General features: G+C 41.3%; 1 protein-coding gene across 2 annotated transcripts in view; it reads right to left on the bottom strand.

Annotated features, from left to right (window-relative positions):
• Positions 1 to 869: 869 nt before the first annotated feature.
• The window catches only part of LOC117475265 (serine/threonine-protein phosphatase 2B catalytic subunit alpha isoform-like), a 39,650-nt gene continuing 13,585 nt past the window's right edge, over positions 870 to 26,934 (bottom strand). Inside the window, exons 3-14 of one of the 2 annotated variants that reach the window (XM_034121443.1) lie at positions 24,304 to 24,428; positions 22,180 to 22,291; positions 19,966 to 20,111; positions 16,808 to 16,947; positions 14,153 to 14,230; positions 13,180 to 13,274; positions 12,735 to 12,860; positions 11,844 to 11,921; positions 11,603 to 11,687; positions 5,660 to 5,757; positions 4,455 to 4,502; positions 870 to 1,665 (exon numbers count right to left, since the gene is read on the bottom strand). In XM_034121443.1, coding sequence (XP_033977334.1) covers positions 1,487 to 1,665; positions 4,455 to 4,502; positions 5,660 to 5,757; positions 11,603 to 11,687; positions 11,844 to 11,921; positions 12,735 to 12,860; positions 13,180 to 13,274; positions 14,153 to 14,230; positions 16,808 to 16,947; positions 19,966 to 20,111; positions 22,180 to 22,291; positions 24,304 to 24,428 — 1,310 coding nt within the window. In that variant the 3' untranslated portion in view covers positions 870 to 1,486. The remainder of the gene's footprint in view (positions 1,666 to 4,454; positions 4,503 to 5,659; positions 5,758 to 11,602; positions 11,688 to 11,843; positions 11,922 to 12,734; positions 12,861 to 13,179; positions 13,275 to 14,152; positions 14,231 to 16,807; positions 16,948 to 19,965; positions 20,112 to 22,179; positions 22,292 to 24,303; positions 24,429 to 26,934) is intronic. The other variant, XM_034121444.1, reaches the window with a different exon arrangement.

Below are 26,934 nucleotides of genomic sequence, written 5' to 3'. Positions count from 1 at the left end.
GCTACAAAAGCAAACGGGAATCTCCTCCGAGAAGAAAAAAAGGACGTTTAAGGGCTCAGATTAAACTGCTACTGAGATTCTCTCCACACATCTCTCAGCAGAGACACACTTTTTCAAATATTACCGCACGGACATTAACATGTTTAAGCATGTGCACGCACGCAGGCAGGCATTTCCACTACTCCATAAAATCAACCTATCACAAGTTTGGTTCCACTTCCTGTTTTGGGATGCAAACAGGAAAACAGAAACATACATATCTTTTATGGCGCTTTTCCACTGCAGGGCCTCGCTCGGCTTAGTACGGTATGGCTAGGCCTCATTAGGCCTTGTTAGGCCAGGCTCACTTAATGCTGCGTTTCCATTACAGTTTAGGAACTGGGGTAGTATCTATAGTAACACAGTGTAGGCGGAGCCGTGACGTCATCTTCAATGAGAACCCCAGAAAAACAACACAGCCGTTAGCTGTTAGCACTCAGAGCTCACAGCTCTTCATATCTGTTCAGAAACTAGACAAAAGTTAAACAAGTACAAACCACAGACTGTCTGTGTCATGGTGAATACAGTCGCTGCTTTATTTATGTCTGTATAGGCCGTTGTTGTGAGTGTGGACGGTCGGAGCATATACAACGTTAGCTTAGCCAATCTCCATTCAGAAAACACACATTTTAAAAGGTTTTTCGCCTGCCGTCTGTCTGCAGACTTGTTAAAGCATTAATTCATGGTTTTTACTAACCGGTATCAGTATGTTGTTACTTCGGCATCATTTTGAAACGTGTATTACAATTAAATCACGGTCAAATATGTTCATTTTGTTGTAGTTGCCAGCGATTCTCTCACTAGTTTAGCATACTCAGCCCGGTTGTTGGCCCGGAAAGAACCTCGATTTGGAGAGCCAGAAAAACTGTGAAAAAGTACCCGCTAGCCGGAACTACGCCTTAGTGGAAACGCAACCAAAAACGGGCCGGGCACGGCACGCTTAAACCGCAATCCGCGCTGTAGTGGAAATGCGCCATAAGCGCCCCATCCCTTGATTACCCCCCCCTCCTCCACGTGCAGACACTCCTGACACAACACACACCACCGACACAGCTACGTCATGCTGACACTGTCGATCCGTCGGTTGTCACCAACGTACACGGTGCACAGCAGCTCCTCCTGTTCCGCACGGGGAGTGTTTTTGTAGTTCCTTTCATTGTTGTTGTGCAGGTACATGGGAGTTGTAGTTCTTGAAATAGGGCCGATCACTCCGGTGAAGAGACTCAGCCTTTTGGTGGTAAAGTCCGGGTCAACCATGCCTTTAGATACAGCTGAGGGCAACGGGAATGGGGTAGTTAATCGTGTGTGTGTGTTATCTGTAGCCTATATGTTATACTGTGTGTGTGTGGTGCTTTTTTATATATGCTTATGTACACGTATCTGTAAATTGGGTACCATATCAGAGGTGTTGTATCTGCAGGTGTGTGTCTGTGGGAGAGTGTGTCCATCACTGTATATTGCTGTTGCTGTCGGTCCCGTTGGGCTCTCCAATGTTCATGCGGCCCATCGACAGCCCCACGCTGTTGACGGCTTCGCGGCGCGGAGGCATCCTCTCGTTGATCCGATCCAGACCTTTGGCCTCCTCGAAGCTTCTGATCCGGTGCTGCGGAGAGAAGCCTCGGATGGCTGCGGAGACACAGGCACACACACGCAGACACACACACACATACATACATGTACATCGAGTTAATTTTTCAACAAGACGTTAAGTAGAATCTTGTGTATCCAAACCCCTGGGACCTTTCAGGGAAATATTCAGAGCACCAAAATGAATGGAAGACTCCAAACCACAGTTTATTCATTTATGTGCAAACATTTCCATTCAGTATGGTTGAATTCACTTTCACTGGAGCACACCAGCAAGGAGTTTTAATAGTTTTGATGCTGATTGTGCTCCATAAGTAAAGGGGCATGATGGGTTTGGATGAACAAGGTTCTGTCACATATACACGCACATCTACAGAGTTCTTACACAGATTTCTACACACACCGACATGTGTTCGGTCTGAATGCTGAGCTAGGATTAGTTTGACCTTGTGGCTCTCAGGGAAGGTGACATTCAAAGCGACTTGGCCACTGACCCTTGGATCAGTAGTCAGAACAAAACAAAATAGAGTTCAACAGTTTTTGGGCTGGTGCGGCTGAAACGTTTTGTTAAAATAGCAAGTTTATATCGGATTGGCGAACAATACAAAAAATAGCTTTAGATGAAGAGATTGATACGGTTAGCTTACCAGGCCATTAGCTTAGCCCCAAGATCGGAAGCCTGGCCTATAGTCTGCCTACAAGCACTACTGAGGCACACAAATTAACACTTAGCATGAGCTTTGTTTGATCCATTTAAAGTTGTGGTTTCCCAAGTCTATTTTGGAGCTGGACCCAAAGGAGGGATTTAAAGTCTGAATATCTCCAGCTCTAGTACTTTAGTTTTAACTGTTTAACTTTCTCTTTTCCGTCCTCAAATTGATAGTAGGCTAATGATAAATGACTGGAGAGCCCCTTTAAATGAGACCCACATTTAATCAAATTAAAGTAAATATAAAGCACCATAAAAGTGTTTGTCATAGATATACTGTATATATTATAAACATCATGCAATTGATTTGCTTAAACAAATGATGAGGTGTAGCACGAAACACTTTGGTTAACAAATGCATGCAGGGTACTAACAACTCTTGTGTGCAGAGTACATATAGTTCTAATACACTGAACACATACCATGATCACGATCTGTTCACAAAAGAACCTGGCTGACCTGTTCTGGATTCAGTCATTACAGGAGCTACGTACAAAACCTGTTATCACCTGACTTACTCAGGTCATGTGATCATTTGCCTAAGTAAGCCATTGGGTATTGTCGAAGCCCAGTGAAAAGCTGAGTTTTTACCACAGGTAAAGTTTAAAGGACTGGTTTTGAAACTGGTTTTGTAATTTTTCCTTAAAATACCTCAGTATCAAAAATAAATATGTTAAATTTGTACCTGTTTTTTGTTGTTGTTATCTCTATAGATAGTTTTGTTCAGATCTGCAGTGTGTTGGAGATATCATGGAGATGTCTTCCTTCTCTCTGTTATAATGGAACTATAAGGCACTTTGCTTGTGCAGCAACAGCAATGTCTCTTTCCATAAATCATGACTTATTCCTCTTGATAATAGAGAATTGCAGAAGCAAGTCCTAAAATCCGGAAACAACTTAGCATTTGACTACTTCCGGTTCCCTCGTCTCAAAGTGTTTAGAATTCTGAAATAAGGTCCAAGGTTAAGATAAGTCTAAAAGGTTTATGTTTTGTTCTCCGACATAAAATTAGTCAGTAAATACCCCACTTGTGAATGCCTGAAGCTTCTATATTTCATAAAAACAGCAGATGCTAACAAGTGACTAAAAGAGACTACTAAAAGTTGACCGCCTTTAGCTTAGCATTGATGATGCGCAGCCATGAGACCGTGATGTAGCTCGATTATAGCCTAGAGTTAGCTTTTTACTTGCCGATTGCATTTACGCTTCAAAAAAGTGGTGTTATTATGTAGAGATAATCCTGCTCAACAAAACGTGTTAAATATCATAAATGTGTGTTTCTTATTTTCTGCAATACACCGAAATCCAATGGGAAAATATTGTTGCTTTTTGTCGAGGAAACCTTTGCGATGCAACATTTCGGGTCGGCCTACAAAAGTACGCCATCACCGCACCACTATTTCTTTATACCAGCCAATCTATGAGTAGATGTACGCTTTATTCTACACAGACATTTGGTTTTAGGGTGTATTTGAGTAGAAAGAAAATACTGCCTTCATGAAACTACTCGAAACAAGGTCTGTAGATTATCTTGATCTTATTACTGGGTCGTGATTTGTGGTGAGAGACATTGCTGTTGCTGACCCAACCAAAAATGTATAGAAAATGGTTTGGCTAACATGTGTTAGATTTTGCGGTGAACTATCCGTTTAACACTTTGCCTTAATTATTTTCATCATTACAGGTGACTCTTGTTCAGAGAAACAGATTGAATCCATGTTAATATTTTATAGAAATACAGAACCTTTAAAATATAAAGAAAAGACTGTAACACACTGAAGACTATAACAGATGACCTTCACACACACCCACTCCCCCCCACAGCCCCACTCTTCTTGTGTGTTAGAGTAAGAAAAAGTTGGGTGTGATGTGTGTTGAATATGTGAATACATGTGTGTGTGTGTAGCATGAGAAGAGTATGTGGATGCTTTGTAATGTGGTGGCTTTAGCGTGCGATGTTATAAGGCTTTGTTGTGATGTGGGTAGAAGAGGTAAGTGCATCATGGGTAAGAAAGATCTATGACCTCATGAACATGGATGGCTGAGAGCGCAGCCATGCTTCACACATGTACGCACACACAACTTACACACACTCAGAGTGAAATGAATGGGATTTTACCTTCAGCGTCCTTAACTGTCTCGATGGCTTCAATGGCCTCAATGGTAGCTGAAGGATGGGCGAGGAGAAGAGAAGAGAAAGAAAGAAGGATAGAGAGAAGATGGCCGAGGCAAGAGAGAAGACCAAAGAAAGAAGAGAAGAAGAGGAAGAAGAAGAAGAAGAAGAAGAAGAAGAAGAAGAAGAAGAAGAGAGGAGTGAAGGCTGAAACATGCTTCTTTTGCAGTTGCGTGTAAATGCAATCATGTCACATGGCTGTGTGTGGCCTTTAAAACATCAGGTAAAGGTTGTCAAAAAAACACTGGCTACTTTGGTTCGTCAAACACTAGACAACAAGACCTGAATCAAGCAGATGATTAAAGTGTGATTCGATATATCAAAGATAGTTAAAGTATAACTTCTCCTGTTTACCTTGCGACTAACTGCTTTGAATCGAAGGCAAAATACTGGTTTTGCAACATAGTAGGGAAACAGAAGGGGAGTAATATTCAGAAAAAAAAACTATGAATATTAGATTATTAATTATTTAAATACAATTTGTAAATGGTATTACTGACTTCACTACTTTTGTGTGTTGATTTACTTTGATAATGCTGCCACTAATTTCTTAACTTTGGATATGTTTACATATTACATTTTGTATTGTATTAATGTGTGCTTGTGTGCAATATGTTAACTATTTATTTAACTTTGCCTTGTTATCTGTTTACGGTCTCCTTTGCTAATGGCCCTGCTGTTGGACAAATACAACATTTCTGATTTTGAGAATAAAGTAGAAATCTATCCTTTTTTTTTATGTACAACTGATCATCAATTGAACCTATAGTTCCCTATTGATTCATGTTGGTGCAATCTGTGTTGGCATACACCACTACGCATATAAGCAACTCATTTCCGGCTTGTGTGAGGCGGGGCCTGTCAGAGGGCACCTGGTGTTAGCAATAGCTGGTGTTAGCTCACACACACTTTGCCTGTCTCTCATCTTTTATTCCCACACACACACCCAGCAGGCTGTTAGTATCTTCAGCGCCGGTGAGGTGAGGTGCAGAGAGTGAGCGAGTTAGTGAGGCAGAAGGATGAGAGGAGAGCAGCAGAGAATTGTCCAGGGTAGATATTTGAACTGTTTGTGTGTGTAATTGTGTGTGTTTTCTGTTTTTTAAGCTGGATCCAGGGTTGAGTGTGTGTGTCTGTGTGTGTTAAACACTTACCGCTCTGCAGGGTTTGTTTTCCCCCAGAGAGCACGCCGCTGGGCAGCATGCCTGTAGGAGTCAGTCCCTTCAGGGTCAACACGTTCTCACTCTCCTCCCTGAGAGACAGACAGACACAGGGTGTGAGTGTGGTGCAGGTGTGTGTGTGGATAGAAAGAGACATTTACAGGATTACAGCATTACACACTTCCCCTCATTGTGCACCTGCAAACACACATGCTTGTGGGTTAAACAGCTGAATATTTACAGTTACAATCTGGGGAATCTTGATTAAAAAAGTTATGGGAAGTACTGAAACTAAATACAATTTTGAATGACATATACTTAACTTCAGTCCCTTTTCTTTTCATGCCACCTTGTATTTATACTCCAATACATCTCAGGGGGAAATTTGTAATGGACTACATTGATCTGACAGAGTAACTATGGGATTTAAGTCTTTGCAGACCATTTACATGCACAAAACTTTTATGACACACTACAGCACATATGTCAAACTCAAGGCCCGGGGGCCAAATCCGGCCCGTGGTGGATTTAATTTCGGCCCGCAGGATAATTTCTAATTACTATTAGATCTGGCCCGCCGGTATATTGCACGCACACCTTCACCCAATCCTGAGGATTTCCTCAGCTCAGAGCCTGAGCCCAAACATTGATGAACTTGCACCCAAGATGAGATGCCAAGTATCATTTCCATGGGATTTGGGAGGACGAACAACAGGCAGAGCCCAGCGCTCTGAAATCTGTGATGCGACCGGCTGGCCTGCATTGTTATCACCCAGGAAGAGCGCCTCTTCAACCCCTATTCCTACTAGGAAACAGTCGTGGACAGCTGCTAAAGGGAGAACTACAAACAATCCTCCTAAACCACCGAGTGTGCCAATCCAGAACAGATATGCTCCACTGACCCAGAACCGGAGATCTCTTTCTGATGACCTGGATAACCTGTCCTCTTCACACAGCAGGGTAAGGACCAATAGCTACTCCAAAAGTAAAAGGCTAGAGGGAAAGCTAACGGCTGGGCCTGAAACTCTGATTGTGGGTGACTCTGCTGTAAGAGATGTAAAAAGTCTGTGTAGTAAGAACAACACCAAAGTACTCTGTTTTCCCAAGGATATGGTCTCTGACTTGGCTGAGAAGATCCTGCATATTGGGGCTGAACATCCGACTGTGAAGAATGTGGTACTGCACATTGGAACAAATGATGTTGTGAAACAACAGTCAGAAGGGCTGAAAAAATACTTTAAATGTCTGTTGGAAACTGTCAGCTCTCTAAATGCGGAGGTGTTCATCAGGGGCCCTCTACCGCCAGTCAGAAGAGGAGTGGAGAGATTCAGCAGATTGTTTGCACTGAACACATGGCTTTCAACTGCCTATACTGACCATTCTGTACATTTTATTGACAACTTTAACTTTTTCTGGGACCGCAGACATCTTTTTAAGGCAGATGGAGTTTGCCTGAACAAGTCAGGAGTGAAATTGTTTATCTCTAACATATTCAACTGCCTACGTCATCAATCTGTTCCTTCTGCCAAGGACAAGCAACAAGAGGAATCAAAACAAGAGAAAGACACAACACATCGCTCAGAAAACCTTGAAAATCTACCACTGCACCCGCCTGAGGAATGTCTTGATTATGGGAGACAAATGGAGGAGTCTCCACCGCCCTTCACCCCCCCTATCACCTTTGAGGATACTCTTCCTTCACCCCACAGCTCTCTCTACTCTCCGTTCACCCTTTCACCCTCGCCCACCCTCCTGGAGATCGCTGAACACACGAAGGAGATACAGAGGGTTGGCACCAATTCCTTCCTGGAGTTCAAAGACCAAACTAAGGCGATACGCAGGGTTGGCAGCATGTCCTTTACCCCCGCTCCTCAACGACGCCCACCAAAATCACCGAAGCAGAGACGCGCACCACCTCCCCCATCTTCATCACCGTGCCTACGTCAACCACCTCCCAAACCTTGGCAGCATGTCCTTTACCCCCGCCCTTCAACCACCTCCCCTCCCTTCAAGAAAGCATCTGCTGTCTCCGAAGCCTGATAAGGATGTGTGTGTACAAAACGCAACAAACTCTTACTGATATGTGCTGGGTCCAGGCTCAAATTTCAAAACGTGAAGCATGTCAAGGAAGTTGAGTATCTGAAGTGTAATTTTTGTGTACTTTCGGGTTAATAATGTGGCCTTTTTGGCAGTTTAACTAAAGGTGTGCGGCTGCTGCTGTGAGGAAATATCAGCCTGAAATTACAATGGGTTTTAATGGAGACATGTTGAAAGTTTTTGTCACTTCATGCCCTCAAGAGGCATTTTGTTTAATTATTTTTGCTTAATTATTTGTCATTTTTCAAGCTACGAGATGTTTTCCTACGTTTGTCATGAAATATTATGTCTCAGGAATGTAGGGTTTGGGAATTATGGCAGTTTTAAAAAAAGATATGAAGGCAAATTTCAAGATTTCAAGCTGTGACATCACACACTCTAGTTAATGTTAAAATCTGAAGAAAGCCTCTTTACCAAGGTCTGAACGATATTTAAAGGGCCCATGTCATGGCCATTTCCACTGATCATAATTCCATTGTTGAGGTCTACTAGAATAGATTTATATTGTGCAATTTTCCAAACTCACATTGGTTTCTCATACAGCATCTCTGTAAACTACGTGTATTCACTGGATTTCAATCTCTGCCTTTAACGGCTCGTTGTAGCTCCAATAGCTCCAGCCCCCACCCTCCCTCTGAGCACAGTGTGCTCTGATTGGTCGGGACGTTGTGAATCGCGCTGAGCTCCGTGGAGGTGTTGTTTCCTTGTTTAGGATACATAGCCAAACACAGCCAAACTCATCCTGAGCACACACAAAGTCACAGCCGAAGTAAAAACAATAAGTGTGGCTTGATATTGAGTAAAAAAAAGGTTGATAAACTCTGTGAGAATGGGTCTGCAGAGAGAATTTCGCCGCGATCCCAACTGTCTGTTATCAGCCTGCAGCCAGGGAAGAGAAATCAGCTGAGCTGCCTGCTCCCTGCACACAGTTGTGTGTGTGAGGAAGTCCGTGGATTGGTCAATTTGGACCAATCAGCGGGGGCTTAACGTAACGGCTCCGCGGACGTAACGTAACGGCTCCACGGATTGGTCCATTTCGTTCCGGGTACGGCTTGACATCATGCCGTACCCGGAACGAAATGGAAGAATCAAATGGACAATGACGTATCTCCAACGAGGCGTTTTGGGGAGGTATTTTCTGTGTTAGAGTTTTACTCGCTACAGGGTGTACTTTGAGGGTTTGTGACTCTGCACACCGTTTACATGCATAAAAACCTTCATAACACACAAGGGGACGGGTAATAACCGGAAAAGCATGACATGGGCCCTTTAATATCTCTAAAAGTAAGAATCAGATTTAAAAGTTGTGTTACACGAATAATGTCAGAAAGATGTGTAACATTTTAAAGTTGGAATGAGGTTTCTGAGTGAAAGTATGAATGAACAGTTAGCAGTTGAAGTCGCATGAAGATTGTTGAAGTCTGAAGATTTTCTCCATTGACTTCAATGGTTAAAAATGTGATGTATTATGGGATGTATCTCTGGAATTATGAAAGTTATGAATGATAAAAGTAATAGCCATCGATTCCCGACCGAGCTGAACGTTTTGATGTTTGAACGGAGTTTCTGCGATGTTGAATGCAGGAGGAGAAGAGGTGCAAAATTCCGGCGGAATAATACAAGTTTTGTCCGTAGAATAACATATAGTTGGAATGCTGTATCAGCATTCCCACTAAATTATTAGATCTCAGTGCTGCGTTTGACACTGTTGACCACAACATATTACTAGACCGACTAGAAAACTGGGTGGGACTTTCGGAAACAGTTCTAAATTGGTTTGAATCCTACTTAAAGGACAGAAAAAAACGTTGTTTCTATAGGTAAATACACATCTGAGTTGACAAATATGACATGTGGGGTACCTCAAGGCTCCATCTTGGGGCCTCTTCTCTTTAACATCTACATGCTACCACTGGCTCAGATAATGAAAAACAACAAAATAAGTTACCATAGCTATGCGGATGACACACAAATTTACGTAACAATTTCACCAGGAGATTATGCTCCAATTCAAACACTGAGTAAGTGCATTGAACAAATCAATGACTGGATGTGTCAGAACTTTCTCCAATTAAACAAAGATAAAACTGAGGTAATGGTTTTTGGAGCCAAGGCAGAACGTATAAAAGTTAGCGCTGAGCTTCAGTCTGCAATGTTCAAAACAACAGATAAAGCCAGAAATCTAGGTGTAGTCATGGACTCTGACCTGAGTTTCAACAGTCACATTAAAACAATTAATAAATCAGCCTACTATCACCTAAAGAATATATCCAGGATTAAAAGACTAATGTCACAGCAGGATTTGGACAAACTTGTCCATGCTTTTATCTTCAGTAGACTCGACTACTGTAATGGTGTCTTTACAGGCCTCACTAACAAATATATTAGAAAGCTTCAGCTGATTCAGAACGCCGCTGCTCGAGTCCTCACTGACACTAAGAAAGTGGATCACATCACTCCTGTTCTTTACACTGGCTTCCTGTGTGTCAAAGAATAGATTTCAAAATACTGCTGCTGGTTTATAAAGCTTTGAATGGTTTAGGCCCAAAATACATTTCTGACCTCCTGCTAAATTATGAACCATCCAGAACTCTCAGGTCTTCAGGGACTGGTCAGCTTTCTGTCCCCAGAGTCAGAACTAAACATGGTAAAGCAGCGTTCAGTTATTATGCTCCAAATATCTGGAACAAACTACCAGAAACCTGCAGGTCCGCTGCAACTCTGACTACTTTTAAATCCAGGCTAAAGACTTTTCTTTTTGTCGCTGCTTTTAATTGAACTATTCACATCTTAAACTGCACTGTAACTTTTATCCATGTATTTTTTCTTTTAATGTTTATTTTATTATCTTTTCTTTTTAATGACTGATTTTAAATGCCATTTTCTGAATGTCTTTTATTTTTTGTAAAGCACTTTGAATTGCCTTGTGTTGAAAGGTGCTATATAAATAAACTTGCCTTGCCTTGCCTTGCCTTGCCTTGCCTTGCCTTGCCTTGCCTTGCCTTGCCTTAAACTAGCATCACAGAGCAGCAAACTGAGTTTCAATGGATGTTTCCTTCTGCACTTTTTTTCTTGCGACAACAGGGCATGTTTGCTTTTTTCTTTGAGCTAAAGTGTTTTTTGAAGCTGTTGTTGGCCTGTGGAAAAATGTAATCATAAGAAATGACTCCGGAAAAGCTGCAGATAGAGCCATAAGAAATTAATGCAACTGATTATTTAATGTTTAATGTTGTTTTTATAGGCAATCATTTAAGCTTTGTTAGTTCCAGGTTTAATATGTGCAATAAGTTCATTTCAATACGTTTTGCAATAAACATTGAACCAGTCTGGCCCTCGACTAGTACCCATTTTTTTATTTTGGCCCACTGTGTATTTGAGTTTGACACCCCTGCACTACAGGAATGGGAAAACCCCAAAAAGCACAATAGGGCCCCTTTAAATGACTAATTAATTACTTTCCAAATTAAAATATTGCACAAAACATATTAATAGTTGACTTATAAGAGTCCTTTTAAAATAATAATAATAATAATTTAAATATGAAACTTACATTTCAACTTCTTAAATGGGAAGATTTGCTGGTTTTCCTTTTGAAAAATGACTATTTTTCTCAATATTTCCCAAACAGAACAAACCAAACAACCAATAAATGAATGTAGAAAACGATCAGCAGATTAATCCACAATAAAAAGAATCATAAAACATTAGTTTGAGATAAGCGTCACCTAATTTGATTTCACCACTCGAGTCCAGTTACTGAAGCTTTAACTTTAGTAAAGGATCTAAATGCTGCCCCCCCCCTGCAACACACACAGTAAGAACAGGCAGAGCTCAACCCACCGTAGAACAGAGAACATTTTAGCCATCTTCCCGATGGCTCGGATCTTGTTTTTGATCACCTCTTTCCTGGCTGCTGCTGCACTGGCTGCAAAGAGTCAAGAACCAACTCATTAAGATCATTTTTCCATCACAAAAGAAAAATTCCCAAAATATATTTGCAATTCGCGAAATATGTTTCAGTTATGTTTATTTTCACGCTGACTGGTTTGAATCACTTTGCTTTAATGTCAGTGTTTCTTACCATCGAAGATCTCCTCTCCGTCGTTCATGAGTTCGTCGTCGGAGCAGATACTTAGGACGTTGACCAGCATTTCAGTCACTGCAGGACACACACAAAGAGAAACACACACACACTTTACCACCGCATAGTTGCAAGCTGTTGGCATAGGTGTCAAGAGATGCAGCATTCCCTATCTGTCTCCCTCTCCCCTCATTTCCTGTCATTTCTCTACAGTCGCTGTCTATAAAAACTTAAAATTCCTCAAATCTGGTTGCCCAAGACCCCCTAATCCTATAAGTAGGGGTTGTACACCATTTTAAGCTGATATAATTGCTATTTTTAGAGAATATTATGGTGGTACTAGAACCATAGAACATAAGCATGCCATTCAAACAAAGTCTTTATAGAAATCCTTCAACCTTTTTTTTTTATACTTTAACTGTGCTAATTGGTCAGAGGGAAGAAAATCAGTCTTCTCTATCTCAGTTCATTGAATACATGCAAGCTGATCCACTACAGCTGCTATTTGTATAGCACTTAATGGGAGACGATGTGCTCTCTATGCTGAAAAAGGCATACATTAACCTGAATTAGGTTTTTATGGTTTATATTACATTTCACTTAGCCGATGCTTTAATCCAAAGGGAAATACAAAAAGTGCAATTAACTATAAAGAAATGAATTAATAAGAGCAAGAAATTCATTACTTTAAAATAAGCTAAACATTTAAATCCTACATTTGTGTGTGTTAGGTTTAAAGGCCAATGTGCAGGCAAAACAGGCCTAACCTTAGTGAACGACTGGATTCTCCAAACCATAAGTAATGTTCCTTTACAGTAAATCGCTGACCTTATGATGTTTTAATAATAGGGAAAGTCTAAATAAGGAATATGTGCGTGCTTGTCGTGATACCCTTCTCTCCCACGAAAGGCAGCGACCAGGTGAAGACGTCCATGAAGTTGGGCAGCCAGTAGGGGTGAGGAGAGCAGTTGAACTGACGGATGTTCATCACGTTGTTCTCATACTTCAGCACCGCCGCTAGACACACACACACACACACACACACACACACACACACACACACACACACACACACACACACACACACACACACACACACACACATTACAGCTTTTAGACTTTAAGGTTTGGAGTAGACAATAATCTCGAAACATGTATCATGAAATATCATGTTAGACATGGACAAACAACATTATTCAGATCAAAAAAGTAATTTAAAAATATTTTCACAGACGTTTTTAATAGTTAATTGGATGCAGACTAACACTCTGTTGAGTCTAGAATAATTGTTCCGCTTCAGTTTTCTTGTGTGTATTTGTGCATATGCGTGTCAGACCTTTGTTGTTGTAGACATCCAGGTAGTTTGGAGCAGAGAAGATTGTGATGAGAGCGGGGAAGCCTGTAGTCTGACTCTTCCTGTACATACGATACCTGAGGACAGAGAGACAAACACACCGCCCACGTTATAGCTGCTGAAATAAAATAAACATGTTGCTGAGGATAAAAAAACGGAGGATTCGCTTCAGAGGTCTTTAAAACCAGACAGAGACTGGTGTACGGCGAGACAGCCACGCATTTAAAAACTAAATGAAGGAAAGCTGTGTGGGCAAAATGACAGGGTAAAGCAGAGCTGAGGGACAGTCAGTGAAGCTTACAGCTCAAAGCAGACATTTTCAATTAGGCCCAGATATAGTGACTTAGTCATATTTAAAAAAAAAGATAATAAGTGTGGGTGCACATACTTTGTATGCATACAAAGAAGCTCATATTTGATTTGTGCCCACAAACAAAGTACACAGGCTTCCTCCCTTGAGGACAATTTAATTACCAAACTCATCAGTAATCAAGAATGTTGGTTATTATACACAAATACAAAGTAGCTGGTAGCAGATCTTTTATTATAGCAATTTACCTATTGCCTTTTATTATGGTGTTCCAGTGTCCTGCCTGGCCTTGATAAAGATGTTCATTCTCTTTAACCGGTGTTAGTTTAGTTGTGTCTCTACACGGCTGCTCATTTCATTGCATGAAGTCATTCAGTTGTCTAAAAGTGATAGGCTTAGATCTGTGGGTCAGTGTGCTTCATTTACACCTGTGGGGCAAACCTTACGTTCTGTTTCTGTGAGCTGTTCATGTGGTGCTCTCCTTCATACATACTCTAAACATGTTAATGACACATTTTAAGGGTGAATTTAAGTTTAAAGTGCCAAACAGTAACAGCTAGGAACATGAAATGTCAAGGTAAGCCCTTTAAATTAAGTGGTGCTCTCTTTTAAGCCAAGGAAAGGACTGACAGTCCGTCAGCTTACCCAGCATCCTGTGCTTCATGCGCTCTGATGATTGACAGCAGGTTGTTGGTCTGTAGGAACTCACACACTGCCGGGTAACTGTGGACAGAAAGAGACACAGAGAGAGAAAGTGAGAGCAAATAAGAGCATCTGAAGTGGAGTGAATGTGGAAGAAGTACACAGGTCTTTAACTTAGTCAGGTTAGAAATACTGCAGTACAGTTAAAGTCCTATTTAAAACCTTATTTAAGTGAAAGCATACAAGTCTTAGCCTCAACATTACTCAAAATACCAAAAGTGAAAGTACTTGTTATAATGAATAGCCCATTTCCAAACATATTATTATGATCATGATTTATTGGTTATTGGTGTGACAACGCGCATGACAATGCACCCAAAACACTTCCATTAGGAGAAACAAGCTGCAGTTTCAAAAATATTACAAATGGAAGGGTTTTGGAACGTTCTAGCGCTTTGGCACTTGTCGGCTGCCGTAAGTAGTGGAGTAAAAAGTAGACCCTTGCCCATTGAGATCTAGTGACCTAGAAGTAAAAAGTAGCAGAGAAACAAGAAGTCACTTTTAATGGCACATTTGCTAAGGGATAGTTGGACATTGGTAATGTTCAGCCTTTGCAAAATATGTACGGAAGTAAAACTACGGAAAACAAGTTTGCAATATTTTGACAAAACGTATTTATCCATCTCAAGATATAAAAAATATATGTCTAGGGCCTCCGTATAGTTCACTTGGTAGAACTTGCAGCCCATTTACACCAGCTTGGTCCAGGCTGGGACCCTTTGCAGTGTGTCATTTCTTCTGTCTCGCACTTCTCACACAACTTTCTACAACAAAGGCACAAAAAAACATCTACTGTGCACTTCAATACTGATAAAGTGAATCTCAATTAATTCACAGAGCGAGATATACATACAAATATCTAGTAAAAATCACCTTACACAGCCAAAATGTCATGTGTTAATATATGAACACTGGGGTAAACCACTAAACAGATGGAAGTATGTAAAGTCCAGCAGTGGGAGATGAGTGGGCCTCTTGCTTGCTAAGGTCATGTCTAAGTGTGAGCAGCAGGGGGCATCAGAGCACGAGGCAGGCCTGAGCTTATGGCCCCTGGGTGCTGGGGGGGCAGAGTGTACAGGAGTCGGTCAATTGATGCTGTGTCTGCTAAACATAGAAAACCACTGACAGACAACATGTCATAACACTCAGTCTCACACACACTCTCAAACACTCTGCACATCAACACTTCCAACTGCTCTCAGCTCCGCGTCTTTGCATTCCTCCATTTTTGTTTCTTTATTTCCATCTTTCATCTTTCTCCCCTACCACCACCTCCACCCTTTCCGTGTTACTCTCCCTCTTCCTCTCACTGTATCTTAATATCACTCCATATCTGGCAGTAGTAGCCAGTCGTCATAGCAACAGAACCGTGCAGTCTCCCTGGGGATTGTGGGATATCGTTTCATACTGAAACCCAACAGTGTGTGTGTTTGTGAATCTGTTTGTACACTGAATGTGTGTGTGTGTGTGTGTGTGTGTGTGTGTGTGTGTGTGTGTGTGTGTGTGTGTGTGTGTGTGTAAAAATGGCAGAGATCTCCTGTCTCTTGTACACATCCCAGTGATTGTTATTGGATCTGTGGAGTTACCGTCTCTTTTCTCATCAACATCACACAGCAATACTGAAGTCCATCAAACTTATTAGATCCACATCTCCCAGCAACAACTGATGCCAACAGGGAGGATCCTGCTGTATTTTTACTTGAAAATGTTATTTTTAATATATTTCCAGTGTCATTATCATTTTTCGTGATCCAATTGATCAAAGTGTAAACGAAAAGTAAACTACTCCTGTAGATAACAGAGATGTCTTGATGAGTCTTTGAACCTGGACTTTTTTAAATATTTGTGCTTGCTGGTTTCTTTCATATAAGCACTCACTATATTTAATTTGTTCTGATCCCATTATTTACAGATTCTGCATTCATATGCAAATGTCTCTTTAAAGTCATTAAGGAATACCATGTACGTGAGTAACATCACGTTTGTTGAAAGAAAAGACGCAGAGCTGAGATTGATCGTAAATCTAAACAAATGTTGTCTGTCAGTACTAGATTTTAGTTTTAAATATATTGTAGTTATTCTTTGATTCCTTTTAACCTGTTGACATTTCTTGCACATTTGTGGTTTGCCTCTTCGTATGAACTCTTCCAGCATTTGACCTGGCTTCACAGGAAGCTATAGGCATGTTGAAGAAACGCCAACTAATAGATATTGATCAAAGTAAACATGGCAAATCAGGTGTGAGTTATTAGTATTTGTAATTGTCTTCTGTAAATCCTCTGACCAATACAAATAAATTATAAAAGAAAGTCACACAACGCTAAGGCAAACACAAGGTGCCCAGATCATTAAAAAAATTGAATGAGCCGGCATGAGCACATTCGAGGATCAGTCATATTTCTGGCTGCACGTTCCAGCTGCTAATTTCAATATATATTGCATTCATTCTGGCTTGTTTGGCTATCAGATTAGTTCCCATCTCTGAGTTTTACAAGCACAGGGACCCATTCTCTTCGCTCCCATTCAATTCTTCCAAAATAAACTCTTATGACACGTTTCCTTTTGTTGGTCCTTGTGAGGAGTAATTGTGTCCTGTACCTGTAGAAATAGGAGCAGCCTCTCACTGTGTTGTGGCCAAAGTACTCCTGGGTCTTCTCGTTGCCAAAGTCTTCCAGGGGGTCGGCCCACAGCAGGTCGCACATGGGTCCAAACGCCGGGGGCTCCTTGAATCGGTCCAACTAGGACATACAAGGAACACACACACACGGAGACACACACAAATATAAGCTTACACAAAAGCTCCACACAAAAATACATTGACCCAAAAAAGAACGTCACATTTTCAAAAGTGTGCACACAAATGTACCAGCACACATCGGATAAACTGAGAAGAGAAAGGAAAGCAAACACACACAAACACATACTGTCAGAGCAGAGCATCTCCATGGCAACCCTCACCACATAGGAGGGAGAAGATGTCACACCAGCAGATTCACCATGGAAACACTGCCATTAGATGAGGAAGTGTGTGTCCTCATGTGTGTGTTTTCAGTTTTACTGTGAACTGTATACGTGCAGCTGTACTGTATCCACTGGTTCCCTATAGGTTCTCTGCATCGACAGTACATGTGGTTAATGAAGATCTGTTGGTGTGTGTGTGTGTGTGTGTGTGTGTGTGTGTGTGTGTGTGTGTGTGTGTGTGTGTGTGTGTGTGTGTGTGTGTCAGCGCTGCAAGGTGTGTTTGAGTGCTGCAAATAAGTCAATTATATCTTCGTTAACGTGATTATTTTCCAAGCAATAAGGGGAGTGATAAATGTAGCTTCTGTGTATAAAGCAGTTAAAACCGAGGCAGTAAAGGTGATCAAAAATGGTTTAAATTCTGGCAGGCAAACTGTGTCACAGTAAGAAAAGTTGTAATGCTTTCATATTAAGCCCTGTTTTATTTAGGAGAAATGCGCTGCAGTTTAAAAAACCATGCAAATATAAAAACACAAATGTGCTGAAACACATGCATATGAAGAAACATCTTCACCAACTTGACAACACATGTGCAGCATTTATAAAAACGCCAAGTTGATGAAACATGCGTACGGTTTACTGAAAGCGCAATATAAACAAAACGATGCAAAGACTAAATGCTGCGAATAAAAAAAGCTGCAAGAAGCTCAAAACACGACGGAAACGAGGGGCTACTAAAAAGTGATGCACACAACTGGGACCAGGGGCCTCATTTATAAAAGGTGCGTACGCTCAAAAGATGGCGTACGCCAGTTTCTACGCACTGTTTGCGATTTATAAAATACTAACTTGACGGGAAAATGTGCGGTCCTCCACGCAAACTCTAACCCATGCGTACGCACTAAGCACAAAAACGGGAGAGACGAGAAACTGCGACACCGTTGGCAGAAGGAAGAATGGAGATAAATATGTGGAAATAATACCATAAATAAAATGTTACCTCTCATTTATCATATATGAAGAATTCATTTTCACAAATTGATTAAAGCCAATCTTAAAATGATTTAACAAACGCCTGTTTGAGACTCCTCAGTGCACACAAAAACATAACTTGGAGAAATAAATAAATACGGAAATGTTATTGATCACCCCTCGATTATGTTCTCTTGTTAAGAAATGTATTCTCATAAATGATGCGGTAAACAGGAGGACAGAATTACGTCTAAACTGACGCCGTTTTGCATTTCTATAGGTTGTAGATACGAGCATGGTTTTATATACTATCACGTTTAATCGTGTTTTATGCCGTTTGCCAAGACTTGATAAGACGCTCGTAAAACACAGGAGGTATGGAAACTAAGAACACCATATGTGGTAAATTGTACAGCTAATATAACACAACACATTAGTTGTATTTCCTTTAACTGGTGGATTATGGATATATAGTTGCTGATCGAAAGCTGGAACACGAAACCACCAAATACAACAAAATAATTCAGATCCAGTCGTCATGACTCCACTCCGGAGGGATTCCCCGATCATTTCTTACAGTTTCTCATCAAGGGGGTGTCTCCTGTCCCGGGACAAACACACTGCCTGAGGAAGGTTATGTGTATTTTTTTTGTCATTAACTTTTTTTCGGACCACTTATTTATTTATTTTGGTGACGATCCGACCTCCATGCTGCTACTCTGGTTCAAACTGCATCCACCAAACAATATGATTTATCTCGACCTCCCCAAAATAACCCAAATCTGACACGGTGTGAGATGTCTTTTTTAGCTGTTCTGTCGTCATTTCCTGCGATCTTCTTCATGCAGTCAGTCAAAATGAATGAATGAATGGGCGTTTCTTTGACTATTTATAGGCAAATATGGGCGTTACGTGAAGCCTGCAAAAGGCTTCGAGTCGATTGTGATTTATAAAGGGAAACCGGCGTAGGATGTGCCGTACGCAAGTCCTGTGCCGGTACGCAGTCTTTTATGAATCGGAAAGTGTCGGTGCGTATTTATTTGCTTTGTCCTACGTAAGCAACCTTCCCACGTCAATCCTACGCAAGGCTTTATAAATGAGGCCCCAGAGCACTTGTTGAAGTTAAGAATATTTTATAGATGGCCAACTGTCACTAGAAAAATACCTAAAAGGAAAATTGTATTGGCTTGTTTTACAATGTGATCGCATGTTTCCTCAGGATATCATTGCAGATCTACTCTGAGCTAGCTAGCTAACGTAGCTAACCTAGTCAGTTCAAATATACTGACAAAACACTTACAATTATGAAACGTTTGCACTAGTCGTCCACCGTACTAACACCTACAATAATGTATTAATTATAGGTGAAATGTTGTGCTTCTACTGTGACATGTTTTCTCATACTGCCTGTGGTGCAGCACCTCTTTTCACCCTCTGTCTGAAACCAGAGCCCAGTCTGCTCTGATTGGTTAGCTGACCGGCTCTGTTGTCATTAGTGAACTGCGTGGAGATGTTCCATCCCTTAGCCTATCACAATGTGTTGGAGCGCTAGCCAATAGAAGCATGAGTGTTACATTGTGATGTCACTATGTTACTGAAGCAAACAAAGTAGTACAATGGAGGCGTTTCAGGCACGGGGGGGGTGTTTGGGATTTTCACCTTTGGAGACAATTTACATGCACAAAAAACCCATACAACACACTAGAGGAGAGGGAAACCCCCCCCAAAAGCATAATAGGGCCTCTTTAACTCAATTTGACGTGTGTATTGCCTTTGTAGAGTAGTGTAACTCAAAATTGAATGTGTGTGTGTGCCTCTTTTCATACCTTCTTGATGTCGTCCAGCGTGTGGATCTCTGGTGAAAGCCCCCCATGCACACACAGGAACTGCTGGTTCATCAGGGCTGCCAGGGGCAGGCAATCAAACGCCTCCATGCAGGAGTCGTACACCTGCTCCGAGTACTTGATCTTACCTGCAGGTGGTTACAGGGAAGGGGGAGGATATTTCAAGGCTTGAGACAAAGGAGCGCCTGAATGTGTTTTCGACATTCTTTGAACAGCCACCATCCCTGCAAACGTACAGTCAGTCCCTGTTACCCGGAGTGTGAGTGTTACTTATCGCACACAAACACACTGCTGAGAACAAACAAACATGGAGCTTTTACATGGACGGATCAAAAGAGCTCAGTCATCTGAAGGCTTCAGACAGACTTGTACGATTCCTCTGAAAACATCATTCAGTTCACTTGGGTGTAAAGGCAGTAACATGTAGGATTTTCACATAGCATGTAATGAATTAATCCGACCATTTCTTCTCCAGCAATCCCATATGACCTGTTTCTCTCCTCTCTGATGATTTAAAAATGCCTCTTCCCAGAGTCGAAATGTACATTTGTGAAGAAATGCTTCATATTACAGTAGATAATGTATTACAGACAACACATGGGTCTAAAGACTACAATTCTGTTTTCCAGTAAACAAAATTTGACCCAAATAAAAGCATGAAGCATTGTAGAGTCACTGTGAGGCTGAATTTTTTTGTTTTATGAAAAACCTCCTTTGATTTGGCAGGAATATCAATAAAGACATCCAACAAGCAGCATCTTTAAACTACATTTCACACATGGGCGTAACAATACATCAGACACAAAACAATATCACAGGATTCAAAATAGCTCAAAGGAGATTGGAGGAGAGTGATAGAAGGGGAAAAAAGAAAGAAGAGAGAAGCGTGGATTTTGGAATGAGAGCGAGCTGGGAGGCGGGAGGAGGAGAGGAAAGGAGAATGATAATTTTATAAAGAGAGAAGGAGAGATTGATGGGAGGAGACAGGAGAAGGAAGAAAGGTTAAGAGCAGTGAAAGGAAGAGAGGAGACGACAAGGGAAATAGAAGGAGAGATAGAAAGGAGATGAGATGAATGTGAGGACATGAGAATGTCACGTACGCAAATCAGAGCCAGTATTGTGGAGTAGCAGTGAACAGTAGCCAACATTTGTGTGTGCGTGTGTGTGTGCGTGTGTGTGTGAGACAGCGAGGAGTGTGTTTGTCAACCTCTCCATCTGCGTTGTGTAGAGCAAGAGCTCATTATTGCTAGTCCACCAGGTTTCAGCTCCTTCCACACACAGACACTTAAACATTTATGGAGACGCTCTCGCACATGCATGCAGTCACAGTACATGCTCTTGCACACACTTGTGGTTCACACACACACACACACACACACACACACACACACACACACACACACACACACACACACACACACACACACACACACACACACACACACACACACACACACACACACACACACACACACACACACACACACACACACACACACACAGATGGTAATTGAGGGCGACCACTATTTGCCACAAGCAACAGGGGAAATTAGCTTCCTTGTCCCTTGGCCAATCAGACACAGAGGAGCGAGTCCCTGAGCCAATCATTAAGGGCCAAATGAATTTGCTGCTAATCACCTACTCTCGGACAGGACGCGAGGAGAGTCAGAGAGAAAGGATGGACAGGGGAGAGGAGACTAAAGAAAACACATCTTTAGAGCTCAAACGATCAGTCAATAATGTTTTGATACGTTGAATGAAAGGAAATAAATCTGCAACGTGACTGTTCGCTAAACCATTCCCGAAAAGCCTACCAGCTTGGCATGTTAATCTATGCAGGTCTAGCTTTTAATTTCTCTAAATGTTGAAGCAATGTGCATGGGGCTGTGGGAAGTTTGATACTTTGTTGAAGGGTGTGAAAGTCTCTTTTCTCGTTTGTCTCTTGACTCCATTCTCGCAGTATGCTAATCACACTTTAAACAATGACCAATGCTTAGAAGAGGAATGTTAGCCAAGGATATCCGTTAGCTAAACTCGAACCTCAAAAATATTAGACATCGCTACCAGAGCCACAATTACATTTGTGCATTCGCACTAATGTAATTGCATTCGCACTAATAAGAGGAATGGGTGGGGTGAAGGGTCATTTTCACAACAGAGAGAGGAGGTGCACATTAGGAGGAAAGAGTTACTCACATTCTTGTTTGAAGGTGAAATATTCTGTCAGATGTCTACATTCATGATTTCCCCGTAGAAGAAAGAGCGTCTTTGGGTAGAGGGATTTCAGTGACCATAGGTATAACACACACTAAAAAAAAAGAGAAAGCATTCAAACTGGTTAGAGTTAAGCAGTTAACATTAACAACAACATTGTTAAACTTGCCAAAATAAAAAGCTATTTCATAATGTTGGGTACCTTTATAAAGCTTAGTAGTATAAAAACTCTTTGTAACAAAGTAAGAAAATTACATATTTTGGAAACATACATTCATATCATTTCTTATATTGCCTGGCTAAAGGACCAGTCATACTAGCACGGTAGGAATATAATTTTGGTAAAAAGTAAACATCTATTCCGAGTCAAATGTCAATACTTTCAGTTCTCGTCATTAAATGTAAACTGGAAATTCTAAATGAGACAGAGAATCATAATGGAGGAGACATTACAAGGAATCTCTGAATGAACCCTCCACTGCCCAATCAATTGAGCTAAAAGTGAATGCATCCTTAACAAAGTCTAAAGATAGACATGAAGAGGATTTTTGGCAAGAAGCATTCAAATTAACGTTCACACATGTTTTCACTTAGTCTCTTACAAATGGCTCAGGGGGTGCTCTTTCACAATTACACAGCATTCTCCATAATGATTATTAATTCCCCCGTCTATGCCCTTGAAGTGTGTTACGAAGGTGACCTACATTTTGTCCCCTCCCATCCAAACTCACTCCATGTCAATGATAAATCCCTCATTGCATGGTAGCTAAGTGGCTAAATAAGCTATAACTTTCACCATGGACTCATAGGAGTCCATTCCCACAAGGGTCTGATTGTTTAAAACATCTGAAACCACTTAGCTTAACGGTGTATTTAAAATAGAACATAGCAAAATATAGAATCAAAATACCTGAAACTGCTTGGACTATAGCCACACTTTCATTCAGTTCAAAGTGTGAACTGGTTTGCGTGTTAATGTTAGCTAACTTTGCTAGCCACACTCTAACACTAGCTTGTTGATCCGACAGGATTCGGCTGTCTGTAAAGATGGGACGTTCATAAAGAAGCTAAATCAAAGTAATGTGGCTATTAATCTTTTCCAATAACTCTGTTGATTGTATTATTTGGGATGCAGTTGATGTTTAACCCAGGAAATGAGTTGGAAAGAAATACAGGAAATAATTGTAACTTTGATTTTATTTTTCTGCCTGAGGAACCCCAGACCCCTTGCCAATTACTATTTATCTTTTTGCTCTCTCATTTTAAAACATAACCAGGCAGGCACCCATGCATATGTTGTCTTATTATGGAATCAAGTCACACTCCTGATCTGTGGTGCATATCCGCCAGGCTAAGGCATCGCAAAAATAACCTATTGCACTCACGTCCATTTTACAGAATCAAATGTACTAACAGCCTCTGCTGTACCGTCTCTGCTCAGTTTCCATACATATTTCAGTAAGCAGCCTATTACAGTCTTGTTACTGATTACTAACCTTGAATGATCCATGAATTTTAAATCACTTTGGTCTTTGCAAGAAATTGTGGTGTGTCAATGCTAATCTCAAGTACCTTTTGTACATTTATTATACATTACATATGGAGTACTTTTCCCTCAATAGTTCATCAGAACTCAGATATATTTGCATTCACACCAAAAAGCCCCCTGAACTAAATTAGTTCATCAGAACCTTTTTTACCCCCTTTTCCGTCCCTGCTAAAGAGCAGGGACTTTCGTGGTAGAAAAGGGTTCCTATGTCTGATTGGCTGGGCGGAATGCAAACAACGCCCCGTAAAACTCCCAAAAAGTTTTGTGAAGCCGCCATTTTATTATCCTTGCATTAGCATTATTAGCATTAGCCCAGCGCACAAACGCAGAGAGAACTAAATGAGTTCTCATGAACTGAGTTCTCATGAACTATTGTGGGAATAGAACTTGGTGTGAACGCCCCTATTGGGAAATAAACCTTGCCTTTAAAAACTGTACTACATAATTCAGGGCAATTTATTGGACATTGATTTAGTTGTAGGCTTATTTTATACAAAGTAGAATGAGCGTACAGAATTTTTGAGTGAATACACACCCAATAAATGGTCCATCCTCACCTCGATACTGAAGTAGCCCCTGTCCACATAGTCCCCCAGGAAGAGGTAGCGCGTGTTGGCAGGAGAACCTCCCACTTCAAACAGCTTCATCAGGTCGAAGAACTGGCCGTGGATATCTCCACACACTGTGAAAACAGCACACAGCGATGTTAGAATCATAGATACAGGAGTTTTCAGCTGCAACGTTGTTAAGTTTTCACAAATCAGTCAGAAAAATGAGGGACCATCTTTGCTTCAGTTGCTCCATATGGCCTGATTTGCATCTGCAGAGGTAAAACCTTCCCGTCTGCTGATCTAGAAACATCACTCACCTGCCTGATGAAAAATAAATAAAACGACAATAAGGGATACAAATATCCTCCTGAAAGAATCTACTACCATCATTTTGAAGTCTTTGTTTAAATACAACCTGTCAATAAAAGAAGGCACCAGGGATTCACTGCTAGTATCTATATTGATTTATATTCGAAAAAAGTCAAAAATGTTTACGATCTATATTATATATAAATAAAGCACTTGATTAACTGATTATTCGATTGACAGAAATGTAACAGGCAGAAATGTATTGTGATTGGTCATTTGAGTCACATTTCAAAGAGAAACGATAAGAAATGTGCTTGTTTCAGTGTCTAAGAAGTGCATATTTGTTGCTTTTCTTTGTCTAGTTATTATACTGATTATGATGGGCTCTTGGACTGTTATTTGGAACAAATAATACAGTTAAATATGTTATCTTTGGTTCTTGGATAGGCATATTTTAGATATTTAACTAAATGGATCCCTTCGATTTTCTCTGGCAGTCGTATACGATTAACTTCGCTCTTGGTCCAGTGTGAAGTTGTTTGGCTGAGCAGTTCTTGAGAAATATACTGGATGCCAAAATATTTGCCAAATGGGCACTGCTAGATAAATTAACAAAACAATCATTAAGAACGTAATTGGCAGTTTGAGTGATAATGAAACATTTCTAGTTCTGACCTCAATACTATTAATTACTGTTGTGTTACATAAATCATGTAATGGCAGTGTAACAATATTTTCCCCTACATAATTGTTCCAAGTCACATCCAGGAGTATTGGATCTTATTCATATCAGGCTTCAAATGCTCAACACTTAATATTTTTAAAGTCTTCGGGACTTTCTGTCTGTGTGATCTGCCAGCATACATCTTCCCATCCGCCTCTCTCACCATCTGTTTGGCCTCTCCTTTCACTTTTAGTTGATGTCATAGTTCCCCTCCGCAACCATTTCACAAAGGCTATTTTGCATCTGGCTGGCCTGCAACGTCTGTCTGTCTGTCTCTCCATCTGCTTGCCATGTTTCAGTCTGTTTTTGTGTCTTCTCCTTAGCATTCGCTCTAATTTGAACTGGGAATTGGGAATGCAAAATGCCATGAGTGAAATTGAGCTGTAGCGGGCGGCCTCCTCAGTCCTGCCTCAGTATTCTCCCAGAAGACTTCATGTGACTCCCTAAAAGCCTGTCAGTTCACGTTTCTGCCCTCCATCTACCTGTCCGTTCACTTGGCTGCCTATCTTAGAGCATTTCCAGGGAGACTGCTTGAAATGTTCTCCTCGACATTACATCTGCTTAGAGACCCTGCCTACAGAAACCTGCACTCTTCTCCTGTAGTTTAATATCAACAAATCTATAAGCAAAAATTCTCTCAGGTTGGTAATTCTGGGTCAGAATCATAGGTCAGAATCTGTAGACGTGGAGAAACTTGGAAACTAATCAATATGTTGTTCATTGGGAATGGGCTGGTTTTAGATGCTCTGCACTAAGCAGCTTATGAACAACTGTCTCTCCGCCTGCCTGCCTGTCTGTCTGTCTGTCTGTCCTTGTCCCCGGGGATCTGTACCTGTGAAAGCCGAGCCATGTTCCCACACTGCGTGGGCACCACATCCCACACAGAATTATCTCATCGCTCGCATTTGCATAAATACGCACACATACATGCAGAGATAAACAGGAACATTAACCAGGCTGTGTCAATGGGTTGAGACTGGCTGAGCAGGGCCGCTGCGAGGCACCACTAGCACCCCCCGCCCCCCCCGGCGACGCTGGCGAAACAGAGGGCCTCATCATATAACTTTGCGTGGGGCCTCAAGTTGGCCAGGGCCCTGTGTCTGAGTCTGTCTCCCTGCTTATCTGTCTTCTGTGTCATCCTGTCAGAAACTTGTTTTCCATTCTGTTCTCCATCGATCTCAATCTCCTCCCCCTACAACATTCTCCTCGGTGCGTACCATTTCCCCGGCAAGGGAATACATGCAGATATTACCAAAGCGAGCGCCCGCCATTGTGAGTCACATAAGTGCCAATTGGTTCTCTCAGTGAAGTGCGACAGAACAACAGTTCACATTAAAAGGCTGGCAGATACGGCAAATTAATGAATCGACAAATGGAATCTGATTAATACATAATTACTCATCTTTCTGCCTTTTGCTCCGCAGTTCCATTCCTCTGTCTCTGCGTATGAGATCTATTCGCTTGTCACGCATGCACATATGTCCGGCAGTGGCTCAGTAAGTAGGGGCTTGGACTGGGAGCTGTAGGGTTGCCGGTTCAAGTCCCCGACCAGACCTAAAATATGGAGTGTGGACTGCTACTTGGAGAGGTCCCAGTTCACCTCC

Source organism: Trematomus bernacchii, unplaced genomic scaffold, assembly GCF_902827165.1.
Source record: "Trematomus bernacchii unplaced genomic scaffold, fTreBer1.1, whole genome shotgun sequence".
In the NCBI taxonomy this organism is placed as follows: Eukaryota; Metazoa; Chordata; class Actinopteri; order Perciformes; family Nototheniidae; genus Trematomus; species Trematomus bernacchii.
This window is presented reverse-complemented; position numbering and strand designations above follow the sequence as displayed.